This window comes from Ammospiza nelsoni, chromosome 3 (genome assembly GCF_027579445.1).
Source record: "Ammospiza nelsoni isolate bAmmNel1 chromosome 3, bAmmNel1.pri, whole genome shotgun sequence".
NCBI lineage: Eukaryota > Metazoa > Chordata > Aves > Passeriformes > Passerellidae > Ammospiza > Ammospiza nelsoni.
The window spans coordinates 89,226,402-89,251,985 of NC_080635.1; the positions used below are offsets into that span (position 1 = coordinate 89,226,402).

Consider the following 25,584-nt stretch of genomic DNA (forward strand, 5'->3'; position numbering starts at 1 on the left):
ATTTGGAAGTAATTTGTTTCTAGTCCAAAAAAATGAATGTCTGTCTCTAACAAAAAGAGCTGGATTGCTGCCCAATCCACTTCAGAACTGGATGATGCTGACTTTTAGCCATTTAAATAGTCAAGTTAAACAAGACGCTGCTGGGATGATAAAAGGGGCTCTGTAAAGAGACTGTTGCTCTGGCTATGTGGACTTAAACCTATCAAACAATGACTAGGAAAACAGTGAAAGAGAGAAAAAAATTAACCTAAGTACCAGGGAAAACATTCGGGTTAGGTGAATGCAGGAGCACGGTATCTGCTCACATCATTCTTTCCTCTTGCCAGGGAGCTGCCAGCAGGATATTTACTCTGTTTAAGCACTCAAAGAGGCCAAGAATGGAAAAAAGGAATTACAAAGGGCAGCAAAGTGAAGGGGACTTAGACACTGACAGGCTGTGTGGAGTATTACCCTAAAAAGCAACTGTAATCTGCTAATTTTGTACCTAAATTATATTCCATGCAATTTTGTGTGAGCCTTGTTTGCAAGCTCTACTTGCAAGCTTCTTATAATCTTATACTAGTATCTTATAATTACTAGTTCCTTTCCCTTTTTCAGACTATACTGCAACATATGACAACTAAAGATGCAGCAGAACAGAATCTGATGAAGACCAGAGAATCATTTGAAGTAAATTCTCTGAATCTGCTTACTTTTGCATAGAAAAAAGTGCGTTCACAAGAGGACAAAGATGCACAGTAATGAAAGCAATATTAGAAATGTATTTTAGGTACTGATCAACTAAATCAGTATGGCTTTAATGGTTCTAGATTTAATGAAAATGATCATGAGGCTTAAATTGGAATGTACCGCTGATACTGCAGAATGAAATGTGTAAATGAATGACATTTACAGGATGGAGATCTCAGAAATTAAAGCACTTAAGACATCACTAGGCAGGATACAATAAAACAGCATTCCAAGAAAAAGAAATGTACAAGGAGGATACAAGCACAGAAAAAGAGTATTTGGGCCAAATTAATTTTTTCATAAATACACAGCTTCAATACTATTTATATAGAAATTATCTTTGCTTTTAAGACAGAAAACTAAAACCACCTCAAATTTTATTTGTATAGTTGCTGCAATAATTTTCTGTTAATATTCCATTTAGACATAGAGTGATATGTATGAATTTGCAGGGATATAAAGAAAGATGCATACATTTGCATGTAAAAATCAAATGTTTAAAAACACATTAGAAGAGAGCTGAGTTTGACTGTAAGCCAAAGGAAAGTCATGTCTACTGTTGCAAGTCAGCCCTAGTGAGTAATTTGAAGATGAGAATAATCTATATATGATGAAGGCTCTCTTCTCTTAGTATCCTGAAACAGACTTAGACTTGAAGTTTGTTGGTTCAGTAACTAGGTCTGAAAGCTTCTGAAGTCCAATATTACAGCATATTACAAGCAGCTAAACAATGTGTATTTCTATTATTCAGTAATCTTTTATAGTAAGCTAAGTTTTATTTCAAATAAAAAACAAAACCCACAAAACCAATAGGCTACCTATTGGTATATGCATGTAAACAAATCTAACTCAGGAACTCTCACTGCTATTTCAATACACAATAACAAATATATTCCTCTACCTATCTTAAAATATTCAAACAATAAGAACCTTGAAACAAAGTCTACCATTTAGGTTTTTCCCCAATTATACTGTGACAGTTATAATCATAGTAAGGATTAATTTATTTGTTGCCTCTCAGACTATCAACTTTTTCTGAAGCATAAGGATAGGGGTCCAAAACTTACAGTTCCTCAGAAATTGCACACTGCACATTCTGCAAAAAGCAGCAGAAAGCAACAAAAAGGCAGTCACTAATTCTTTTGTACTGATCTAAGAGAAGAGTAAAACTAGGGCTGCTAATTCTTTAATTCTTTTGTGCTGATCTGAGAAAAGAGCAGGACTGATGCTGCCTGTTCATTTCTTTAATTCCTTATTTTGCTGTTATTAAAGGCAAAAACATTAAACCAGTACAAAAAAAAAAAAAAAAGACAAAATACTGGAAAACATCTGCCAGATTTTGAGCATGAATGCCTATGTTTTCATTTTCTTCCCATATGTAGGTCTGATTTATCCATTTGTGCAGTATGTTTTTTCATTTACAATAGTAACTAGCTGACTGCTCACAGTAGCAATATCATTTGATTGAATACAAGGTTTTTTCCTACTTTCTTAAAGTAGACACCCTCTCTTTAGTTTTCTGCAGAGGAAGAAAATGAATATTTTCTTCAGCCTGCTACTTTTGCATAATTCACCTGCCATTTCCCCCCCAACTTATTTGCTTTCAAATAGAGTATTATTCACCTGTCTTGTCAGCTTTCAATCTCAAACAACTCTACTTACATGCCTTCCCAATATCATGTACTTTGTCTCCAACATCTGCTTTTTTAATTGCTAGCTTTAGCTAAGTGCTATGTCATTTCCACAGGGAAGGGGGAATAAAAGGAAACAGAAACAAAAAGGCAAATTGATGTTTTCTAAGGAGTTTTATTTTACTGACAACACTTTGCCTAGTTTGCTAACAATTCAAACATACTGTTTACATTTTCAAACCCAGAAAATACCCAGTAAGTGCCCTGGATATTTTAATTCTTAGAAAAATCCAAAAGTAGAAATCTGGGAATACCCTTAAATAAACAGGCATCTCACAGTGAAGTCTCTTGCTTTACCTAAAATTTTGTGTATTCCCATTATCTTATGTTTGATCTCAAACATTTTATTTTGCATGTTTTAGAATATTACACAGATTTCCACTTACAAATTGGGCTAGCTATCCTGCTTCTCACAATTCAAATCTAAAATTTGAAAAAAAATTAATTTCTACAAGTTAGAACAATTACCCTTAACATGAGCATTACAGTATTGCAAATTATTCATTTAAGCAGGAAAACCTAGGATGCACAAGCCAATATATCCACAACTCTGCTGATGGGTGCTTTCCAGCTTAAAGAAGTTCTGTTTCATAATTCCATTTGTTTCCTGCCCTTTAGCCAACTTTCCACTTATTGCATGCCTCCACACCTTAATATGAACTTCCACTGCAGAAAACTGCAGATTTCTTTCTAAAAAATCAAAGCATGTGATGGCCACTGTACATTCTTTGTCTTCTTTGGCAGTGATTGCCTCAAAGAATTCCAGCAAAATACTGAAGCATGACCAGCCCTTCCTGAATTCTGTACAGCTACCCTCAGTCAAGCTGAATTTTTTGGTCATGTTTCCCTATCTGAACCTTAAAATTAGTTTCTGGAGATCTCTGTGAAGTCTTCTGCAGTTTCCTGGCATATATTTGTAAACAGCAGAAGAAAGCAAACTTGTGAGGTCTGCTGAAGCCTTGCCATCTCCATGCTTTCCTCAAAGTAGGAATGCAAGCATATTAAATTTTTTTCAATATCTCCAAATATGTGCATTCTTCTATATGGCAAGTGTCTCCTATGCTCACATTCTGTTTCATAATGTCTTCAGAGGGCCAGGTTGTGCAGGACAAAAGAAGTGGAAGGTTACAGGGTTCAGATAATTTGATTAGGCACATAAGTATTTTGATCATTTGCTCATTCATATACTTTAGCTTTTTAAATCTAAAAAGTACATTCTAGAGAAAAGTTGAAATCTATTCTGTTTTTAAATTTTAATTTCTTTCAAAAACTAAGTATGTTTTAATTCTTCACAAAAACTATCTGTACTTGTCTGATGATCTTCCTCTGTATTTTTCCTAGCACTTCACAAAGTGAAAGAGATAAGCCTTACTTCTGTTTTACAAATAAAATAAGAAAAAGTAAGAAAAAGCCATGAGTACAGTGACATGTTAAATTAGGAAAGGACAACCCAAGATGTATGTTATGGTTCCTGTCTCCTATACCTCCTTAATTCCATACAGTATCTCCCTATTAGCTTAGAAAAACAGCCTGTAAGCCAGCATTGAAATTTTAACTGAACTGTCATGATTATTTTTTGCTCTGTCAAAATTTAGTTCAGATATAAAGAATTTAATTGCCAGGTAGCGAGTGCCCCAGCACACTGCTGAAAAAAAAACCCCAAAATGCTAGTATCATTTAATGCACTATTGAAGCAAGAATTTTGGCAGGTCAATACAAGCTCATTCTGTCAGTCACTACAGAACTCCCCAAAACCAGATTTTTTGATGTGTGTAGCAACAGACAAATCTGGCTGGCAGCTTCCTCAGCTAAAAATTGCATATTCACTATTATAGGAGGAATTCCTAGCACAACAAGTACATGCTGGGATTCACACTTTTTCACAGTTACCTATCTATCTTCTCTGCCTTAAAACAGAAGTGTCAATTCCATGTACTGCACTATAGCTGTGGATGACTGTGCTTTTCAGGGAAATAAACAGACAATGTTGCTTACAAATGAAGAATGATAAGGTATTGTTTTTTTAAATTTCTTTCTTGATCAGTACATAAAACTCATGAAAACTAAATTAAAGGTATTGTGTTTATAACTTTTTACAACATAGTTTCATAAAACTGTACTTGAAATTGTACTTGACATTTTCATGCCATTTTACCATTATTTTCTTTTATCACTCCTCTATTCAATTAGCTATTCTATTCAGCTTCTAGCTGTAACTACTACTCATTCACTGGGACAAGCTAGGATGAGCCCTCATCCTTGTAGATACCTACTATAATATGTCAGACAAATCCAAGGTGAAAGAATTGACTGCAGGATACAAATGTTCAGTGAATTTTCTAGTTCTTACATATGATGTATTTATTTGGAAATTCATCACTATGGGCATTACAGGTATATTCTCTCATGTCAGTCACAGAAATGCAGACCTGAAAACTTAAAAGGAAAATATCAGCAAACATAATCTGGTACCTGAGAGAGATGTTTAAGTGCTGTCAAACACCAACACCAATTTCTCAGGCTTTCTTGAGTCTGTTTTTTTACCAACAGAGCTGCAAGTGGAGAACTGTTAGGGCTTTGTGTACACCCAGACACCAGGAAATGCTTTCTGAATTTAACTGAGTAGGAATACCTTGCCTCTGCAAGACAAAGCCTCCAGCTGAGCTCCAAGATCAAAGCACGAGACCTGCCAACTCTCAGCACTCACTCAGCACCACCTACCATTAAAAACCATCCTTAAAGCTCAAGTTATTGGTTGCCAGTCCCTTCTCTAAACACTTGACTGTCTTGAAAAGCAGCAAGGACAGACAACTCCATAGAAGGAGGCAAGCAAGGAGTCCAGAGCCATAGCCAGGCAGGCAGTGGCAGCAACATCACCAGAAAAACAAAGCCATGAAGCTGAGTTAGAGATTCAAAATTGGAATGAGCTCTGGACACATTAACCAAGATCAGACAAGACCAGCCAGGTCTGGGGGTAAGCCAGTAAGTCAAGCCAGCAGGTGAGGATGAGAAGGAGAATCAGGGAGGTACCAGATGGCACAAGTGCAATTGCAATGCTGCTGCAGAGTAGCTCAGGCAACGGCCAAGCACTAAAGCTTCAGGTTTAAAGTCACTGTCTGCCTGGCAGGATGGAGAGAGAGCCTGCACTGAGGATCCTTAGCAGCAAGCTGCTCCTGGACAAGAGATCTCAGCAGCAAGCTGGCCTCTAACTTGCACCTGAAGGGGGCCATGACAGTTTGTGACTTCAAGCAAGCTCAACAGCTATAAAAACCTAAGCCTGTATTTGGGAAAAAAAAAAAAAAAAAAAAAAAAAAAGAATAAGATGGACAGCTACATACAGGAGATGGTTTGGGGTGGAAAATTAATCTCATCTAATGTTTTGCATGGAATTTCATGTAAATCATGGAGGAGGGAATTTTAAACATAGGAGTTGTTTTAGCTGCTTAACTTAGGCTCTACCATTTCATGCTGCTGGCTGTTGTAAGCTCTATTCCTGTAAAAATGATCCTTGTAAATTAATAAACCATTAACTTCAGCACCTACATTCAGATTCCTCTCCTGTTTTTGGCAGTTAAAATGTCCAGGCCAATCCTGAGTGCCTTTTAGTAAGCCTAGATTTTACTACAGAAGTAAACTGGATGCACAAAAATATGCAGTTTAGTTAGGGTCTCCAGCATACACCAAGAGACTAGAATCAATTTAGTTAAGTGATGCAGGGAAAAGGTCAGCAGCCAGCCATTTTTATTTGGATTTACTTTTATTTCATCTTTAAAATTCAAGGATCTTAAAGAAATTAATAAAATGTTATTAAATATTGTAAGCTCTCAAAAAGGACGTATATTATGTTTGTAATAAAAACCTCAAATCTGGATTTTGCAGTCTGAACCTTGAAAGTTTAATTAAAGGCTTGATAAATTCTGGTTTTGGTACTAAAGTGGGTATTTTATATAAAAATTCCTGTTTTCTGGAAAAAGACAGAACTCATAAAATGAAGTTTCATTTGGCATGCAATAAATCTCATTCATCTCTCTGTGTTAGGGCGAACATGATTACACAAGGTGGTAAAAATCCTTGGTCTTTCTAAGCCATTAGGGTTTTACAATTGTTTTTTTAAGTTAGAATTTGATCCTCACCGTGTAGAGATCAGTTCATTTTAATGAATTAGGACAGCAATTTGTATTTGATAAAATTCTGTGGGACAATCATGTGGTTGTTTCCCTTATTCAGGTATCACAGCCAGACAAATATCCTCTTTGCCTCTCAGCATACTCTTTTCTCTTGTTTGAATCTATGTTATAAAGACACACAAATCTATTTCTGGCAACTACACAAGTTTTCCAGGAAAAGAGTTCTTTAACACTTCCATTAAACACTTTCCACACCCGTTTCCACTTCTGTGCACAAAACAGAAGTCAACTGTCAATGAAACTCAAATCTCCTTAGATAAGGTAAGGTCTACCTTAGCAGGGCCTCTCCAGAAAGAAGTTTCCTGACCCATCTTTTTACCCTTCCTTGGAGATCTGTAACATTTTCCTATAAATGTTTTACTATTTCTGTTACATTATGTGTTTGTCACATTATCTAATGCACACATGTAATTTTACTCAAAGTACCATAAAATCTAACTAGATCTCCACATCATTTCCCATCTTCTGAATTGTCTTTTTAGTAAATTCTATACTCTGGTAGCTTTATATTAAGCCATGTAATCAAGAGGCAGTCATGTTTCTACTTTAAATGTTTACTGGTTTCTTTTGAAGCATCACTTCATGTTCCTCACATTTTTACATAGATTCTTTTCATAAAATAAAGTGAATTTCCTTCCTAGCTGTATTATTTGCTTCAGCAATTCAAAAAATTACTTATGCTTTAAAAGTTGGCTAATCTCTCTCCCATCTTTCACTACCTATCCTTTTCTTAAAACAACACATATAAAACTGAATACTAAAATTGCAAGACTACTGCCCTCCTAATTTCTTATACAGATACGGCCTGTCAGTTCTAGATGACTTTGGATCAGCCCCAAACGAAAGAAAATATTCTGGGTAGTATAATCCTGCATGAAACAATGTGATCTGTATAAAAAATCACTTACTGAATTACCAGCAACTCTTTCCACTCCTAGGAGATCTCCCATCGAAGCAATGCCTGAATTAGTGCAGAGTGATTTGTGGCTTTCCAGCTGTCATTCATTAATTCTTAGGAAATACAATATACAGTGCAACAGTACTCAGCCTGGGATTGTTCAGCAATGTCTTAGGAAGAGTGTAATTTGTCTGCTGAATGTTCTCTAAACTTGTTTTCAAACAATAACTATAGCCTATTATTTCTATGACCCCCCAAACACATTTCATTCTTGCTGAAATATTGTGTTGGTCACGCAGACCCATAAATGGGGAAGAGAAAGGAATTGTGTCTGAGTAGAGTTTGGTTCAGGAAACAGCAGCTGAGTTAAAGACAAGGGGTTTTATCCCAGTGCTCTGCCATTCCTGTATCTTTGGCAGAAAGAAAAGCACAGGCAAGGCTGATAGCAGGGACTAGAAGTGACCTGGGCACTCTGACTCACCAGCTTTAGCACTTCACCACACAGCCAACCTGCAATTTAGGAGTCCCTGTTTTAGCAGGAGCATTGCTTTAGGAGTTATAAATCCCTGCTAGCTGCCTTGGGTTTCTGACCAGAGACAAAGAGGACACTGTGAGGTGCAGGATCTGTTTGAGGATCCAAAAGCCTGGGGACCTTCTTCTACGTGAGCCAAGGAGCTGCTTGTACAAAGCCAGTCAGAGAGGCTGTGTAATGCCTGCTTCATCAGGGCTTTTGGCAAACCCTATGACAAGTTCAGCTGAGCCAAAACCACTGCACCTTTAGACATGTACTTTAGGAGACCTTGACAACAGAGGGAAGTTTTCTGGTGGGTCTCATGCACCCTTGCCTTCCCAGAAATATGAGAAGGTTGCACAGGAATTTCTTTTTATGTCTTTTGCTCTCTAGAATTTGCATGTTAATTATTCTAAACAGCACATTAGGTACCTAAGAGATTTTTTTTTCCTTTAGCTCTTACACAGTTGGTTTAAGAACTAAATAAAAAGATTACAAGATGTAAACATGAGACAAGAAGCACTTACAACAAATGCTGGAGTTAACAAAGCATAGCCATTGTTCAGTGTTTAGTAGGCACCATGACAGCAGTTATTTAAAGGAAGGATTTGAAAAACAATGCTTCAAGTATTTTTATGGCCAACTCCTCCCATGCTCAGGGGTTTACATGCTTTAAGCTATTGCATCTGCAACTGAAGCTAACTGTGAAATTAGTAATTTATTTATCCCATGGTACATACACAAACATTTGTAACAGTAAAAGTGAGTAAGGGTGAAGAGCGAATGCTGTGAGTAAAAGTTAGAACCTTTCTTACCAGATTTTGTCATTTCCTATTTAGTCAAATACCTGTAGATTCCCATGTTGGAACCTTCCTTGTTCCTTCTTGTGCCATATACCACTAACACTGTTAACACAATTGTAGCTAAATAACATAATATGAGCTCTGCCAAAATAACAAGTCAGACAAAGGAAACTTTGACCTTCAAAATGACTGCCTGAATTGCATGGAAACCGAAGACACCATTAAGTATAAAATAGAAAAATAAAGGCCGACAATTTGTAAATAGCTAATGACTCTGTAACGCTTAGTAAAAGTAGGTCTCCTTAGCAAAGCATAGGCACTTTAAGATATTTCTCAAGATTGTATCTTGACAAAAACTACATTAGAACTTGCAGTCTGTTTTCTGCGTTGTGTCCTATTCTGAATCTCTTATGGAAATTAATTCTGATAATTTAGGCACAGATTTGAAAGCCAATTAAATAGGATATAAAGTTGTCACTAATCTTACTTGGAAGGCATAACTGATTAACAAAAAAGAATAATGAAGGCATATGAATAGTGATAAAATTATCCAGACTATTCTATGTACACAACTACTAATATTTTAGACTCATCCATCTGAAATCAAGATGTAATTATGCATGATTCCATTTTACTTTTAGACACATCCACAAAGTAGTAATTTTAGTTTAGTAGAAAACAAACATACAGATGTTCCTAAGAAAACTGGAATCTGAGATATCAGAAAAGAATTATTTAATGTCCCTCCTTCATCTAATGTAATGTAATAATCATAACTGTTTCTTAGTGATTTTGTATGGAATTGAAGGTAATTAATATATAAATTTTGACATTTCCTGGTAAAAGCAACAGTAATAATACCAGTAGACAATTTGATGTGTGAGGAATACTTTCCTAAAGTTTAGTGAATGCCTTTTTGCTCTTCTAATGATTTCTTTAATGGCAGGATTTTTTAAAATTGCACACTGAATTAAAATAAGAATAGTATTATTGTATATTATGAAAGGAAAAACCAAGTCACCTGCATGGCTGTGAGGATATTGGCTAACGCCTGGCCATACGTGTCATGACAGTGAACAGCAAGAGCACTCAAAGGAATTTCTTTCATAACAGCTTCCAGCATTTTTTTCATACTTCCAGGTGTCCCCACACCAATTGTATCTCCCAGAGAGATTTCATAACAGCCCATACTGTACAGCCGCTTAGATACCTGATTGGAAACAGAAAAACACCAAGAGGTCAAGATGAAAGAGCATAAAATAGGGTCAAGAACAAACACTATAAAGGACATACTTCTGTACAGGTCTTAGGTTTGGACCTACTGAGGTGGATCTATTTATCAGACAACCTATATTCGCTGTTGAAAACTGCCATAGAAGAAGAACATCCCACAGATCCTCTTATTTTAAAATTATAGTTCTGCTACATTCTGTATGTGGAATAGCTAACCAAGTCAAATCCATCAAAAACTTGCATTCTGACTCTCCCACAGAATCCAAACAAGCACAATTTTAAAATTATGAATTAATTTCTGTCAAGCCCTTTCCTAACATTTTCTTATCTCTGGGGACTTCCCAGCTGTTTGGTTTTCTCCATGTACTGTTCAGCTTATAAGTTGTGCAGGGTAAAGACCTGTTCTTTTGTTTGCATATTACATGAAGCCAACAAAGATAATAAATAATTAACAAAAAGCCTCATTTTTCTTTCTCTTGGCACTTAAAAAAATCAATGAAAGCTGAAATTTTAACGTGCTGCAGTCAACATTAATTTTGCAATATCAATTTTGCTTTCTTTTCATGAAATTAAACATTAAAATACTAACAAAGCAAAACGGCAACTTAATTAACATTCTGGTCCCTAAGTTTTAAAAATTTTCTTAATAAAAAACAAAACCATATACAAATAGGTCTTACTTATGTAAGCAGAGCCCTAAATATTTCTGGAATTATGTCTTCAAGGAGTTCTTTGCATGAGTGAAAACTGAGGTCTGGCTTCATAATTTTTGCATGGAGAGAAACACATTCGGAAGCACAAAATCATATTTTCATGGAAAATATTGCTTCAGGAATTGGATGCAGGCGCTTTCCATCTTATTTTTGTTGGATTCATTTGGAAAGATTCCACCTTATTTTCAGCTGCTCAATATGTTTGTCCCCTTTAGGATTCCCCACTGTGTATGAAAGATCCCAAAAGACCACTCCACTGGAACGGAATCCCAGTTTAGAAACTAACTGTTTAGAGATGAAAAAATACAACGCTCTTCCAAAAAGACATCTTAAGTCACACTGCAGTCTGCTGTTAAAACAATTCCAGGGCTCCATCAGAGGGATTGCTGTGAGCAAGTCTGAGGAAGTGCACAAAGTGCTGCACCAGCAGTCTCGGAAGCACAGGATTAATATTGCTGTTCACTAAATTCAAAAAACAGCTGAAAAAAAGAAATAGTCTGAATCATCCTATTTAAGGCTTGGAAGTACTATGACTATTGCAAATGTGGTAAAACTGTGCTTTAAAGTCAGATTCCCTGGTTCCTATACACATAAATTCAACACACATTTTAAGAAAGGGACATTCACTGGAATGCAAAAGGGATTAATCTCACAGCATATTTCTGTATCATCAACACATGGCAGGCATTTTAACTAGACTACTGTTGTAAGAAAGAAAAAGGATCATCTGCAGTTAGTGGTGGATTACAGTCAGTTAAATCCCAAACCTTAGTGTTTCTTCAAGACCAGGGCAAAGAAATGTACTGCACTTTCCCCCCTCTTCTTTTTAATGCACAATTCAAAGTTTTTCTAGTAAGTATTTTAGTCATAACTTGGACCATATAAACTGCTAGAAATCATATTGCATTCACTTCTTTTTCATGCTCAGTCCTTAGGTTTTTCAGTTTCCTAAATGCAGAGTTCTGAAAGACGGAAGAAGAGAGGATGAAACAAGCTGAGTATCATCACTGACTCGTCACAACCTAAACTGAAAAAGAGATCTAAATTTAATGTATAGCTTGGAAGCAGAATGGGAGTTTTTGTACTGAATTTTCTATTCTACCATAGTAGAAGGCAGATTGTTAGTTATAGTTTTGTAAGTTTTCAACATGGATTTTTAGGAGGAGAGTGTGGGAGAAGAGAACACACTGTTTTTCTATATAATCAGGATGTGAATATGAGCTTTCAGCTTTGTTGATTGAACAAGGTTGTGTTCTGCACCACTGAGCTATTTTGCTATGCATATGAGTTTCCCTTTGGAAACGTTGCTTGGCACCAAGCATTGATCAAAATGGGAATTGGGGAACCAGCACTGCAACTTCTTAGGCATGTGAACAGTCCCACTCCTGGAAATATCAAAAACTATACTCCTATATTGAACACAAAAAAAGCTGATAATCCAGTTATTGATTATTTTAAGTAATTAACAATCTAAAAAACCTTCAGTTCTTGTGCTGTAAGGGAAACTTTAATGATCCAATAATATTCGAGTAAGAGTAGGTACATTTTCTATAGTTTAGTCAGAATGCGTCCTGGATAATATTTAACTTAATGAATTCACTGCTTTAGGTTAAAAGGAAGCTAAAGAAAGACATAAGCAGGCAGAAAGACAAAACCAGGCAAATATATGATGGAATTAAATGATAATTCATTATACAACTGGCTTCAAGGATGTTATATAGTGTTTCTGAAAACTTTCAGGCTTTATCTGTCTAAAGTTGAAATATTCAAACAATAAAATGATAAATGGTTAAGCAGTGATTTCCTTTCAAGAATCAGCAGAGTAACAGGACTAGGCAATTTATTTCAGGATATGAAAACTATCTGTTTGTTTGTTTTAAATAAAGAACCATACAAATATATCTGATAGATTCCAGAAGTCTGAAGGCATCTGAATTCTGCACTCACTTGATAACTATGTGTAAAGAAGTTACGTATCTAGTATGCCAGAAATTAATGTAGTCTGCAAAAATGTGTAACAATGCATGTAGTCTGAAATAATCCACCTCTCCTCTCAATTGTTTTTTGCTTCAGTTAAAAATATTTTGCTTAAAAAAATGAAAATGGTCATTGTTACTGACAGGAGGAGAAACTGTCTAAACGTTTCAATCACAGCTGCTGATTGCAATACACAGTCAAGGAAGTCAAAATGCTCCCATCCCAAAAAGATGATGACCAGAGCAGCAGCTCTCTGAAACAGTTTAACAACTCAGCCAGTAATTTTGGTACATGCTGATTCTGTACATGTATTTATACAAAAGCTAACAGATGCTTCTATATATGCAGCAGTACTTGCTGAATCAGGGATGGAATTAATAAATTTAATGTGTTAGCTTTTATCATGAACACATACACAGTGGTATACAGGTACTCAAGATGACACTTAATAGGAGGAAGATAGAAAATAAAACAGCTGTGTAGTAAAAGTTTCCTGGTCTGGAACATAAAATAGCAATCCCATGGGCAAACTGAGAAGGAGCTCTTCTCAGTAAAAGGAGATTTTCTCAGTAGGAAACAAGCAACACATGGAAAGAAGACTTTTGGGGAACATGGTAAGCAGCATGTTATCACTGCTCTAACTAAAGCTGTGTCATTTCTAACCTTCACTTCACATTAAAACAAATACATTTAGAAATACTGACAACCTTCCAGGTTGTTTTTTTTTTTTTTCCAAAGAGTCTGAGTATGTGTGGATGCTGTGGGAGAAGTATTATCACAAATTCTATCTGGAGTGTAAACTAGAAGAAGATTCAGGAGAACAGGACCTGAAAACCACCCACACAGAACATAATATATCAGACAAATGTTGACTCATTGCTAGTGCTACAAATTAAAAAATAATGGTTTGGATATTCTGCTAGATCAACAAAAATAGGTGATTAAGTGTAACAGAGAAGACAAGTCAGTCTCTAGGTGGAAGGACAGCATGTTCTGTCTTAAGCCTCTTGGAATTTTTACTCCACTTTTGTTTTTTTCCAGTCCATTTAAGCTTTGATGCCCTCTTTGCCTTCCTGCAAAATTTTACACTTCTGTTTCACTCATCTCTCTTCTGGAAAAAGGACTGGACTAGGATATCTTCTTCCTTATCCTATATTCCAAATGAGGAAAAGGGGCAGGGAGGGAAGGTGCAACTTACTCCATCATGGCACTAGAGCAATTTAAGAAATCATACTGGGGGTGAGTTTTGGTTCATGTCCATCGCATGACCCTCACCAGAAGCATAATGACAACACAATGTGCTTATTCCAGTATAAAATGGATTTAAAAAGCAAAAAAAGCTGTGCAGGAAACCCTTTTGTACAACATAATCCACTAACAAATGTGCTTGAGTCTATTTGCTTAAGTAATTTCTTACTTTCTTGCTAGGTGAAATACTGCATAATATTTTTTCTCATGACTGATAACAATCAAAATGTGCTATTTTTCTCAGATTTGACTGTATATGGTTAAGTGAGGTTATGCACCAAGTTTTAGTTTTAGCTAAGTTTTTTGCTTGTTTTCCTTAAATTTTATCCATTAAAGATCTTTTTATGATTAAGTAGAGATAATTACATATATTTTTGATTTATTAAAAAGACAAGCCAGAAATTCACTCTTACTTCTGCCACTTTATCTGGTACAATGTTTCCTTCATATGGGCATCCTAAGGCACAGGACACATACCTGTAGCAAAAAGAACACACAATATTCTGGTTTATATATATATATACACATAAATATATATATGTATGTATGTATGTATGTATTCATACACGTTACGTTAAAAATAGATTAAATATAATTTTGAACACATAAACCAATCAACATAAAGATTTGAATAAAAAGCTAAAATTACATCAGATGACCAGAAAAAAGGTTTATCAATTCTCCTTTCAGATCACAGAACAGCAATGCAAATCTTTATTTATGCTCAATATATGTTACGAGTTGTAAAGGACTGGCAAGGTGGCCAAGTTTACAGTGTTGTAGGAGACTTGGTTTTTATTGGTATTTCCACCTGAAGTTACAAGAGTCAGCTCAAACTTGACCTTGCCTTGCCCTCACAAGGTATTCAGAGAAAGATATCACTTTCTTCCTTGTAGTACTATCCATATCATAGCAAACATGGACACAGACTCCTTCTGACAGCCCCACCACTCATCAGAACTGTAATGAGGACATACGTCATCAGAACTGTGGTAAATGAGGGACCTTTCACACTCCCTCTCTACTGGCATTTCTGTCCCAGTGCCCCAGAAGAATTATAGCTCCATTGCAAGCTGTAATTTAGGCATGACTTGGGACAAGAAGAAACTGAGAAGCCAAACTGTGTCCCTCAGCAGCTATTGGCTCCACAAAGAACAAAAACTGAAAGCCGCAACCAAACTCCCATTGTTCAGCCCTAATGGTCTATTAGCATAGAATTCAGTGTAAATTCCTCTTTTTAATGACAATTAAGACCCATTAAATTCTAATTAAACTTCTAATTGTTTATCTTAAATTGATCAGGAATATGATTAAACCTAACCAGAAACATCCAGTCAAAATCAAAAGTGTGACTGTAAAAGGATTTACAACAGAGGCCTGCAGAGCCCCAGTCCCAGTGGGAGGTTGCTCAACTGCTTAATAGGAGAACAAGAGCCCTCATCGATCTCCCATCATTCCCTTTCGCTCAACACTGAAGGATATAATGTAAAATTATACTCTGTATAATGCAAAAGGGATTGAACAGATGCCAGTTTGTATGTAGTCAAGGTCCATGGGGTAAAGGATGTATTGTTTCTTTGCAGTTGAAGGAGAAACTGATTGATAGAATGTGAAATCAGGATCAGTAACAGGCAAAAACAAATTGTGGAAAAAATGTCCATATTTTAATACATAGAGCATATTCCATCCCTTATATGAAGGCATGTTACTAGAAGTAAGAGTAAGAATGAAGCTAACCTTAAATCTAGAAAGAGCTTGATTAGCTCTGACAAAGAAATGGAAATTAATTTTGTTCCCACAAAAGTGGTTGGGTCCATTACATCCTGCTCACAATTTTAATCCAGATGCCTACTAGGCATGATTTCAATTATCTATATGTCATTATGAAAACCAGGTTTTTGAAACTTGGCCACTGAATTCATTAACTATCAGCCCCAATTTAAATGTCACTGTTTAAATTCCAAAATTCTGAATTTTCATATCTACATTAAAGATAATGTAGCTACTGTTAACACCTAAAACTGTCCTGATTTTCAGTGACACATAACTGAAAAGCAATTCAGGATAATTTCCTTAATTTCTTTTATGCATACAGTTTTTCAAATGAAATTAAGTGCGAAGAATTTCAGACCCAAAGGATTGCTTTTTACATAATACTACAGTGCCTAGAGCTAGTGACTGCATACACCTACTGAAACTGTTTTCAATATTAGCCACAGCACTTTTTATGAAGTGATTAAGAACAGAACTAAATTATAAGTAAATGCAGAACATATAGTATGTATGTGCACATGTTCCCTTTACTTACATATCTTTACAGCTTCCTAATGGCTGCATCTGTCAGATCAAGAAGACATGCATTTGGTAGTGATAATGTGGCATGAACGGCATCTGGGATGGAGTAGGGCAAACAAAAGTAAAAGCAGGCCAAAAGGTATCTAGAGAACAACAGAATACTCCCTGTGGTTCACACCAGAGAGTAGAAACTTGCCTGAGCTCACATAATTCAGCTGGGCCTGCTGGGGTATGAAAGTATGTGGTGACCTGAGGAATCTGCCTGCTACAATACACAAATCTGTTTGAGATTATGAACTCTCTGCATACTTACACCATTGCAACCAGACTGACATTTTAAACAAGGAAAATATGGTAGATATAATCTATCTGGGCATCAGATATTCAATATTAAACTGGAGAAAATAGGGATTACTGAAAGAATTTGACAGGAAAAGAACTTCCTATCAGATAGACAACAAAGTCCTGTGAAGAATGAAAAAAACAAATTTTCAGTAGAGTTCATCAAGAATGAGCTTGGCAGAATTTTATCTAATATTTTCACTTAATAAGTTGGAATAAAAAGTAGAGGTGTGGTGATAACATTAAATTTGAAAGCGAAATACTTAAAATGCAGCTGTAAAAGAGCAAAGCGCACTCCAGACATACATCAGGATAAGCATTTTTAATAGAGGATATAAAATAGCAGACAGAATCACAAAATAAGCTGAACTGGAAGAGACTCACAAGGATCATTGAGTCCAGCTCCTGGACCCTGCACAGGACAATCCCCAGGAGTCACACCCAGTGCCCGAGAGCATTGTAGAAATGCTTCTCAAACTCTGTCAGGCTGTGCTGTAACCACTGTCCTGGGGAGCTTTCCCAGTGCCCAACCACCCTCTGGGTGAAGAACATTTTTCTAATATCCAACCTACACCTCCCCTGGCACAACTTCGGGCCATTCCCTCGGGTCCTGCCATGGATCACCACAGACAATAGAGCAGTGTCTGGGCCTCCTCTTGCCCTCATGAAGAAGTTGTAACTGCAGCGAGGTCTCCCCTCAGTCTCCTCCAGGCTGAACAGAACAAGTGACCTCAGCTGCTCCTCATACAGCTTTCCCCTCCAGGCCCTTTGCCATCTTTGTTTCCCTTCTCTGAATGCTCAGAAGTATCTTTCTTGTATTGTGGCACCCAAAACCGCACACAATATTCCAACTGAGGTCACCCCCGGGCAGAGCAGAGAGGGACAATCCCCTCCCTTGCCTGGCTGGCAATGCTGGCAGGGCCTGATGCCCTCAGGACAGGGTTGGCCCCCCTGGTTGTCAGGGCACTGCTGACAAATATTCAACTTGCCACTGACCAGGACCCCCAGGTCCCTTTCTGGGGCACTCGTTCCAGTATTTCATTCCCCAGTCTGACTGTACATCCAGACTTGCCTCATCCCAGGTGCAGAACGTGGCTCATTCCCTTCATATGCTTGGTGATTGCCCAGCCCCCTAATTTTTCATTGTCTCTCTGCATGGCCTCCCTGCTTTTGAGGGAGTTTGACAGCTCCTCACAGTTTTGTATCATTTGCAAGCTTGCTTAGTATCCCTTCCAGTCATGTGTCCAGGTCATTTATGAAAATGTTGAAGAACATAGGCCCTAAGACGAAGCCCTGTGGAATTAGTTTTGAAAAGATCTTGCTGTATTGTTATAGGAAATGAAATACAATTTGAGTCAGTTGCAGAAAACTCCATGCAAGCTGGAACATAGTCAGGCAAGCACTGAGTACTGCTAGTGGGGTACAGAATGCCTAGCATGTGAAAACACACATGCATGTCTGTGTGAAAGAGCAAAAATAATCATGTGTCTGGTCTGAGTATTTGCCAGGAAATCTAGAATTAAGGCAGTGCTGTGTGGGATGTTTTGTAATTCCATTTGTGTGTTTCCAAACCATTAAGTGGATGTGTGAGGAAATATGTTTCAATACAAAGGTAGATCTGTTATCTACACATACATTTGGCTGTTACATTTTTCTTTTATTTTTGGGTATGAAAGAATCCAAAGGGCATTAATATCACAAGAGAATACAACCAAATCAGAGCCCCAAGACCTCCACCCACATAACTCTGACACGGGAAACAATTTTGAAAGACATTCTGCAGAACTGCTTGGAAAGAAGAAAATTACCAAAACAGAGCCACAGAGAGCAGCAAAAGACACAAGTTAAAGGAACAGTCTGGTCAACTGCAGCAAACACTACTGACAAATCAAGAAGAATGAGGAGAGACTACTGTTTCCGAGATCTTGTCATCAGGGAGTTTGGTGAGAGTTGTTGCAGTTGCAAGCAAGGAACAGAAGCCAAAGTGTAGGAGTTACAGGAGGGAATCACAGAAGAGGGTCTCTAGACAGCAATTATAAACAGCGCCTTCAATGAGCTTAGGAATGAAGGAGAGATAGGCAATGAGATATGATATGAAGAACCAAGGAGGGTCAAAGATGCAATTTTTAGGAGGCAAATGCTTGCTTATATTGCAAGTGGAAAAGAGCCAGAGGACAGTGAGAGGTTAAGAAAGAGAATAAGGGAGGGAAGAAATAAGAGGAAGAACAGAACATGGGGTCACTGGGGCAAGTGGAAGGGGTACAGATGGAAAGTAGACAAGAAACTTCTGCTGCTCTGACAGTGGAGAAAGGACAGAAGGAAGAGGATAAAGTATCTATTTTTCTTAGGAGAAAAAGCAAGATCCTATGTGAAGAAAAGCAGCAGAGGAAAGAGAAGAGTTTGAGCAATAAATTACAGAGGCAACTGGGATTTAATTTGTGAATTCAATTAAGTTGGAGAATATAGCTGTTTTCTAAAAAGATAGCAGGACTGAAACTAAAAAAATATACCATAATGAAAGAGACTGTTCCGGTGTCAGAATATTCACCAGAGACACTCCACAGTATGAGAGCAGAAGCAAATATCTGAGAGTTCACAAAATGGAATCTGCAATGGAAGTGTTTAATTCTAAGTATGTGCTTAAATCTTTGTTGAATCAAGGCCAGACGTAGCTTAACTAAGTCTTCAGCACACAAAAAAAGAAAACAGCTCATGAAGCCAGAGATGGAAAGAAGGACTTGCAAGTGAACACATTGATACATGATGCTTTAGCAACACACAAGTATTTGCTGGTTTGCTCACTCAGATTTTGAAAAATCAGAATCCTTGCCTTTAAAAAAAAGTGATAAAAAATAAGTTCTCTACTTGTTTCACCTGGCAGAGTTTACCCAGTCTCTCATCTGTCTGCAGATTTCACTGCAGATCAGTATCATTCAGTCTTCTACTAAATTGTTTGCTATGCATATAAAACAAAAACAAAATTAAATAAAAAAAAACCACACAACAACTTGACTGTGTAATATTTTGCACAAAAATGCTGAACAGCCTCTGGGGATGGGGAGGGAGAAGGAAGAGGAAGAGAGTTTTCAATTTCTTCCAGTATGCCAAAACCAAATTTCAACATTCTACAAATGGTATAGACAGCACAAGGTCCCCATGATCAAGGTCACTAGGAATGGTGATAACCACATCAGCCCAGCGCCTGTGAAGGATATAAAACCACAAACAGGGTAAAGGAGCAAACATTTCTTAACCAAAGTGTGTTAAAGGGAAAATGAATCCAAGCAAAAACTGAACTCCATGTTGTAATCAGCCCTTTGTCAACTTGTTTCAGCAGGAATCCCAGAGCCAGATCCACAGCTGCTACCACAGCTGGAAGCATGAAGCCTCCTGAGAAGCCAGTTGCAGACTCAGATGCTGCTGTTTCCTGTTTATTATTATAGTGTAAGTTTGCATATAATTTACCATGTTCACTGCAGATGTATTTATTTTTACTGGATTTTTATGCTAAAATGTACATGCCTATCATTTGGTGAATTCATAATATTAAGGTTGATCTATTCTGTCTCTTTCCAAAGAAAACCATTTATTAAAAACAGGGAGTCTTTACTGTAGGGAGAGGAAAACACAAAGAAGTAAAGAGAGAGAAAAAGGAGATTCCTCCAGAAAGAGATTCTCCAGGCAAAGTCCAAAATGTGTAAATAAGGCCATGATATTTTTTCACATTTGATTTTTAAAACAACCAAAAAAACCCCCAAACAACCTCCCGCTCCCCCCTACCCCTAAAAAACAAAGAAAAAAAAAAGAAACTATCTCTCCATGTATTCAGTGTCCAGTGAAAAGTAATATGTATCCTTTTCACAGTGAATACTACAGAAAAAATATTTGTTCATATTTTAAATGCCATAAAAACCACTACTAAATTGTGAACTATGACAAAATACTGAATTACGTTCTACAAAATAGTTACTTGTCTAAAAAGTAACCAAGCTGTTACAATAATGAAGGGCCACTAAACCATTTAACTTTCAATAACTCTGTCTGGTTACCTATGGAGCTATTAGCAACATACTATTGAGCACACCACCTTGTTACCTTATAATTTCATGCTAATATTTCATATCTGATTTACACTACTCTTCTGGAAGACATGGGGATCATTTTTACTTCCCACAGAGACCCCTCTTTTTTTTCTTTTTTTCTGCCTTTTTTTTTTTAAGCAGCTCTTCTGGCCTGCTATTAATATTTTTCCTCTGTAGGTACAAAACAATGGCTAAAAGTTGGTAGAAATTTATTCCTCAGGAAAACCTTCACACAGTGCAATCATCCAGTATGATAGAGTCAGTACAATGGCTCCAAGATCCTTTTCTTAACCTGTTCCCAGTTCAGAGAAATTCATTACATCCCTTATTCCAGCAATCTCTGGCTCCTTAAACCTCTGCAGGGCACTGATTCCAGCTGGCTTAATACTGTGTAACTCTGTGGATTTTTTTACCATTCACATAAAAAATCGTGTTCCTTCCAAGTCTATTAAATGCTCATCTACATTTTCTTGTTTCCATAACCCCAACTATAGGCTCACTTATAGTGACATGAAGGTGTTACACTGGTTTTACTATCTAGAAAAGTGATAATAGTATAAGTCAAAATGTTCTCAAAATAATTGTGAGTATGCTAAATTACACAGTGTAGTCTTTAAAATGAGAAATTTAAAGCAAAGTGAAAAAAACATGTATTTGAGCCCTAAGCATTCCAGAATACAAGAAAATATGAGTTCTGAGTTTCTGTCTGTATTTGTAAGACACACACAGCTTCGAACTGTGTGATTTGTGCAAAACTGAATTGATGAGTTCCTCTTATTGTATTTCTAAACACAGCTAAAAGACTCTCTACTGTAAGGCCATCCAAATATCTCAAGTTATTTAGGATGGACTGTAATAAAAGAAGAAAAAAAGAACATTGTTGAACTGAATTATAAAGATGTGATTATCTTGATAAACAGGAGTTTTAGATAATCAGGATGTGTCTTTATAAACAAAATAGCCTTCACTATTAGTTTCTAAAACCAATTGTTGCAAGTACATTAAAACAAAAAGAATTTATTCTTCCACATCTTTCTTTTCCAAAAGAAACCCGATATCATTGGCACAAGACAAAGATAACTAAAATAAATTCTTTAAGTCTTGATTATATTTTGTTTAGTATATATTAGCATCAAAATGAACCAATAATTATTTCCTATAATCAAAAAAGAATTAAGTATGTTGCAACCTGTAAGCATCATTATAGCATAATATAAAAGGTGGTAATAATAAAAATATTTTTAAAAATACACAACATAGTTTGTTTGTTACCTATTTCTCAAGGAAAAAAATATTGCTATATTTCAACTATATCAACCAGTATTTGAATTCTGTACAAACACAGAGGTAAGCCAAATAGTGATACATTTCAAAGTGCTTTTATGTACTGCGAACTGCATCATACAACTTTTTTTAAAAGGCATAGGGCATAAACAAAGGAATTACATAGAGCAGTTCAGAACTAATGTGTGATTGCATGTGCTTTAATTTATGAAGCAGCAGCTTTGTAAGGAAATGTCACTAGAGGTATTCTGCAGCAATCATTTGCATCTGTTTTTTTAACACTGAATCTCTAAATATTTGCATACACATTCACATTTGAACAAATGGCCTTAAAAGGACTGTTCACATGAACATTTTTCAGGTCTGGGACATAAATACAGCTTTTAGTTGCTAACCATGGAGACGTGCTTTTCAGTAAAGGAAAAAAACTACAACCTTTCAGGCTTATATCCCTGGTTCATTTTTTGTTAGGAATAAGGAAGTCCTGTACACTATTGAATGTTTCAGAATGAGATAGTCTGATTTTATGTCATGGTCAGGACCCAAAGCACCATTTTTGGAAAAGAAAGAAAAATACCAGTCCTTACCTCCTTTACTGCTCTATCATACTAATTGCAATCCATTCTGGTGTCTTTTTAAATTTTGGAATACATAAACTTAGAAGAATCTTGCTTAATGGAATAGATTAACTTGGAAGAAACTAGCTTATTCAGAATTTACTTAACATTTTCTTCAAACATACGTTCATGATACACAAGGACAATCCAAGTGACTACTTCCAATTACCATTTCCCACAATTTTTTGTCAATTCTGGCCGTTACGACTTAAATTCTAATTTCTGAAGTTGTGATATTTTTAATAGTATCTGAATCATGCATTGAAAGGTGCAAATTTAAAACCAGCACACATTTTGTGTTACTTTGTATGTAAAAGGCACATAGTAGTAATTAACTGACCACACAGTTCATAACTGATTTGGCTGAGTTTCTTCACAGAGTGTGTCCCAGATGTTATTGTAAAGTTTTTATGCATGTATTAAAAAACTCCCAAACTAACTCATAACCCCAAACAAAAACCAACAGAACCCCGCCCCTTTATGATGCTAATAAATGGTCCAACTTCTAAGACCATATGCAACATTTCAATTCTTCATAAACATTTGAACTGATTTAGTAAACATTTAGAAAACTGTGGACTGTGCTACAGTGACAGCTTACAACATAAATTTTCTGGATGATGATGGAGTCAATGTTAGTGCAGCTGTAGTAACAGTAAGACATGCAAAAGCTAAAAGTTTAGTTTCAACTGTTTGAGTGCATTTTTCATAAGATTCAAGTATTGCCAATGATTTATGCCCAGTACATAAATTGTAAATTGCCAGTAAAAATAGGAAATACAATTTGAACCCCTTAAAATTATTTTTGGAAGTATTTTTCAACTGCTCAAATAAGGAGTTAAGGCAAGGCACTACATTATCCATTTCCTGCAAATAAATAATGCTTTAAACAATAATAGTGCTTTAGAAAGGAAACAACCTCTGTAATGAAATGAACTCAAATACAGTTTATGCAAATTGTTATTTTTATTACTTCAATAATTGTAGCAAAATATTTAGCCTACAAAATTTATATCAGAAATTCAAATGTGTAGTTCTGGGAGCTTGTCTGAGAAGGGCTGCAGGTTTTGGTGATGGTTCTTTAAATCAGCCAATATCTAAAAGGGTCATTAAAAACTAAGTCCACAGAGTAAAAATCTTTCTCTGTACAGTCAACAGCTTCATTGTGTGATATCTTGCAGCACAACGCCTATTATTACATTTCTTCTAATTCTTGTAATTTTTCAAATTCTTGTATTTACACAAATTACAAGATCCTAATCCTTTGGCTATGCAGAAACAGAATGAGATTCTATTTGTTGATGAGATTTGTTCTTATTCCTGATATCAGAGATGATCATCCACAGCCTAGCCTTAAATGGGCCACCTGCCATCCTATGGCAGGTACTTTTAGAAAGTACATACAGTAAACCACAGCAAGAAGGTTGCCTAATTCCCTCTAGTAACTACTAGAAAATTTAGGATGACAAGCTCAGGCTTGTTGTGTGGTCATGCTCAGATGTGTCTCATGTTACAACAATAGTGAAAAACAATATATAATAATTTTAAGTAAATAATATCTACACAACAAAACCCCTGAAACTAATCTTCTTCAATTGAGGAACAACCAGTCAAACCATGAGTATCTATTCAAAACACTGAATATCAAAAAAAACTTCCCACAAACCCTTGACTGTCTCAGCATTTTAAAAAAAAATCATGGAATCAGGATACCAAAATGCTGTTTATTGTATCTGTCACTAAAAGCTGCTTCCTTAGCAACAGCTAAAGATGGGATCAAAAATCACAGACTTTAATAGCTACTTCTCTTTTGATTCTTTTATTTCCAAGAAAAAGTCACCTGGATTGCACTGAATATTTCTGTGAAATCTCAGTTTAACTTTTACTTTCTGAATTTATTTTCAATTTTTTTCATTAAGGAAGAAAAACCCAGAGTTTTATCTCACTTAATGCAATTAAAAACTCCAGAAGTCTTTCAAATGTACTGCAATATTTGGGAACTAATGAACTAATTTTTCTCAAGTACTAATGAATTCCCTATAGTAGTGCAGGCTTTTCTACCAGAGAAAAGCATAGTGTAAGTTTCTAGAATTAAGTCTGAAATGTTAGGCTGGTTCCATAACCTCCCTCTTCATGTGCATCTGCAATGTTGTAAACAGGTTTACTTCCTGGACGTGGTACTCAAAACTGATGCTTCTTCTTTAAGGGCATTTTTTCATTTTTTAACTTATTGAAAGTTTTAAGTCCACCATTTAGACCTTTTTCCAACTGCTGGGAGATCTGCTATTAAAAAAAGAAGTCCTTGTGAATCCTCTATTTCCATATTCAGGCTTCTGCTATTTTTTTCTGGTCTTCAGAATTCTACTCAAGAAAATACAGCAGAGCTTTAAAGAAAGTAGTGAAGTAAATGGGCACTAAACAATCCCTTTTGACTATTACTTCTGAGAATCATTCTGTCTCAATGCTTTCCATAGACTCTTGTTACTGCAACCCATAAGGACTGCATCTGAACAAGTATGAACAGGGAGGGACACAAGTCAAAGTATCACAATACTTTTATTCTCTTTAAAACATATTTGTCTAGAGTCTGATCCATAGTACTATTTTATTTGTCATTAATTACTACTTTGACTCCTCAAAATCTTCCCAGGATGGATTTTTTAAAAGTGCACTCAAAATCCAAATGTACGGGGTTATCCAGTTATCTTTTATCTTCTAACATATAATGTTCAAAACCTTCTTTCCAATATTTTCATATACTGAAATCCATGTTTAGTGGATACTGAGAATTATTGTCTCAGAAAACGCTTTTTTTATGAAATAAGGGTCCATATTCTGCAGTTTAGATTCTCAGCAGGTTTTTTAGCAGATTGGCTACTTTATAATTGAGTTATATTAGATGACCTGGAAAAATACCAGCAATTCTCTCTTAAACTTTTTGATTTGTCGAAGTGTAACATTAGTCATCTCTTAT

At 36.1% G+C, this 25,584-nt stretch overlaps 1 protein-coding gene across 2 annotated transcripts in view; it reads right to left on the reverse strand.

Moving 5' to 3' along the window:
* The window catches only part of HMGCLL1 (3-hydroxy-3-methylglutaryl-CoA lyase like 1), a 76,480-nt gene that overhangs the window by 19,892 nt on the left and 31,004 nt on the right, over window positions 1-25,584 (reverse strand). For both annotated transcript variants that reach the window (XM_059469088.1, XM_059469089.1), the window contains exons 6-7: window positions 14,404-14,467; window positions 9,841-10,029 (exon numbers count right to left, since the gene is read on the reverse strand). In XM_059469088.1, coding sequence (XP_059325071.1) covers window positions 9,841-10,029; window positions 14,404-14,467 — 253 coding nt within the window. The remainder of the gene's footprint in view (window positions 1-9,840; window positions 10,030-14,403; window positions 14,468-25,584) is intronic.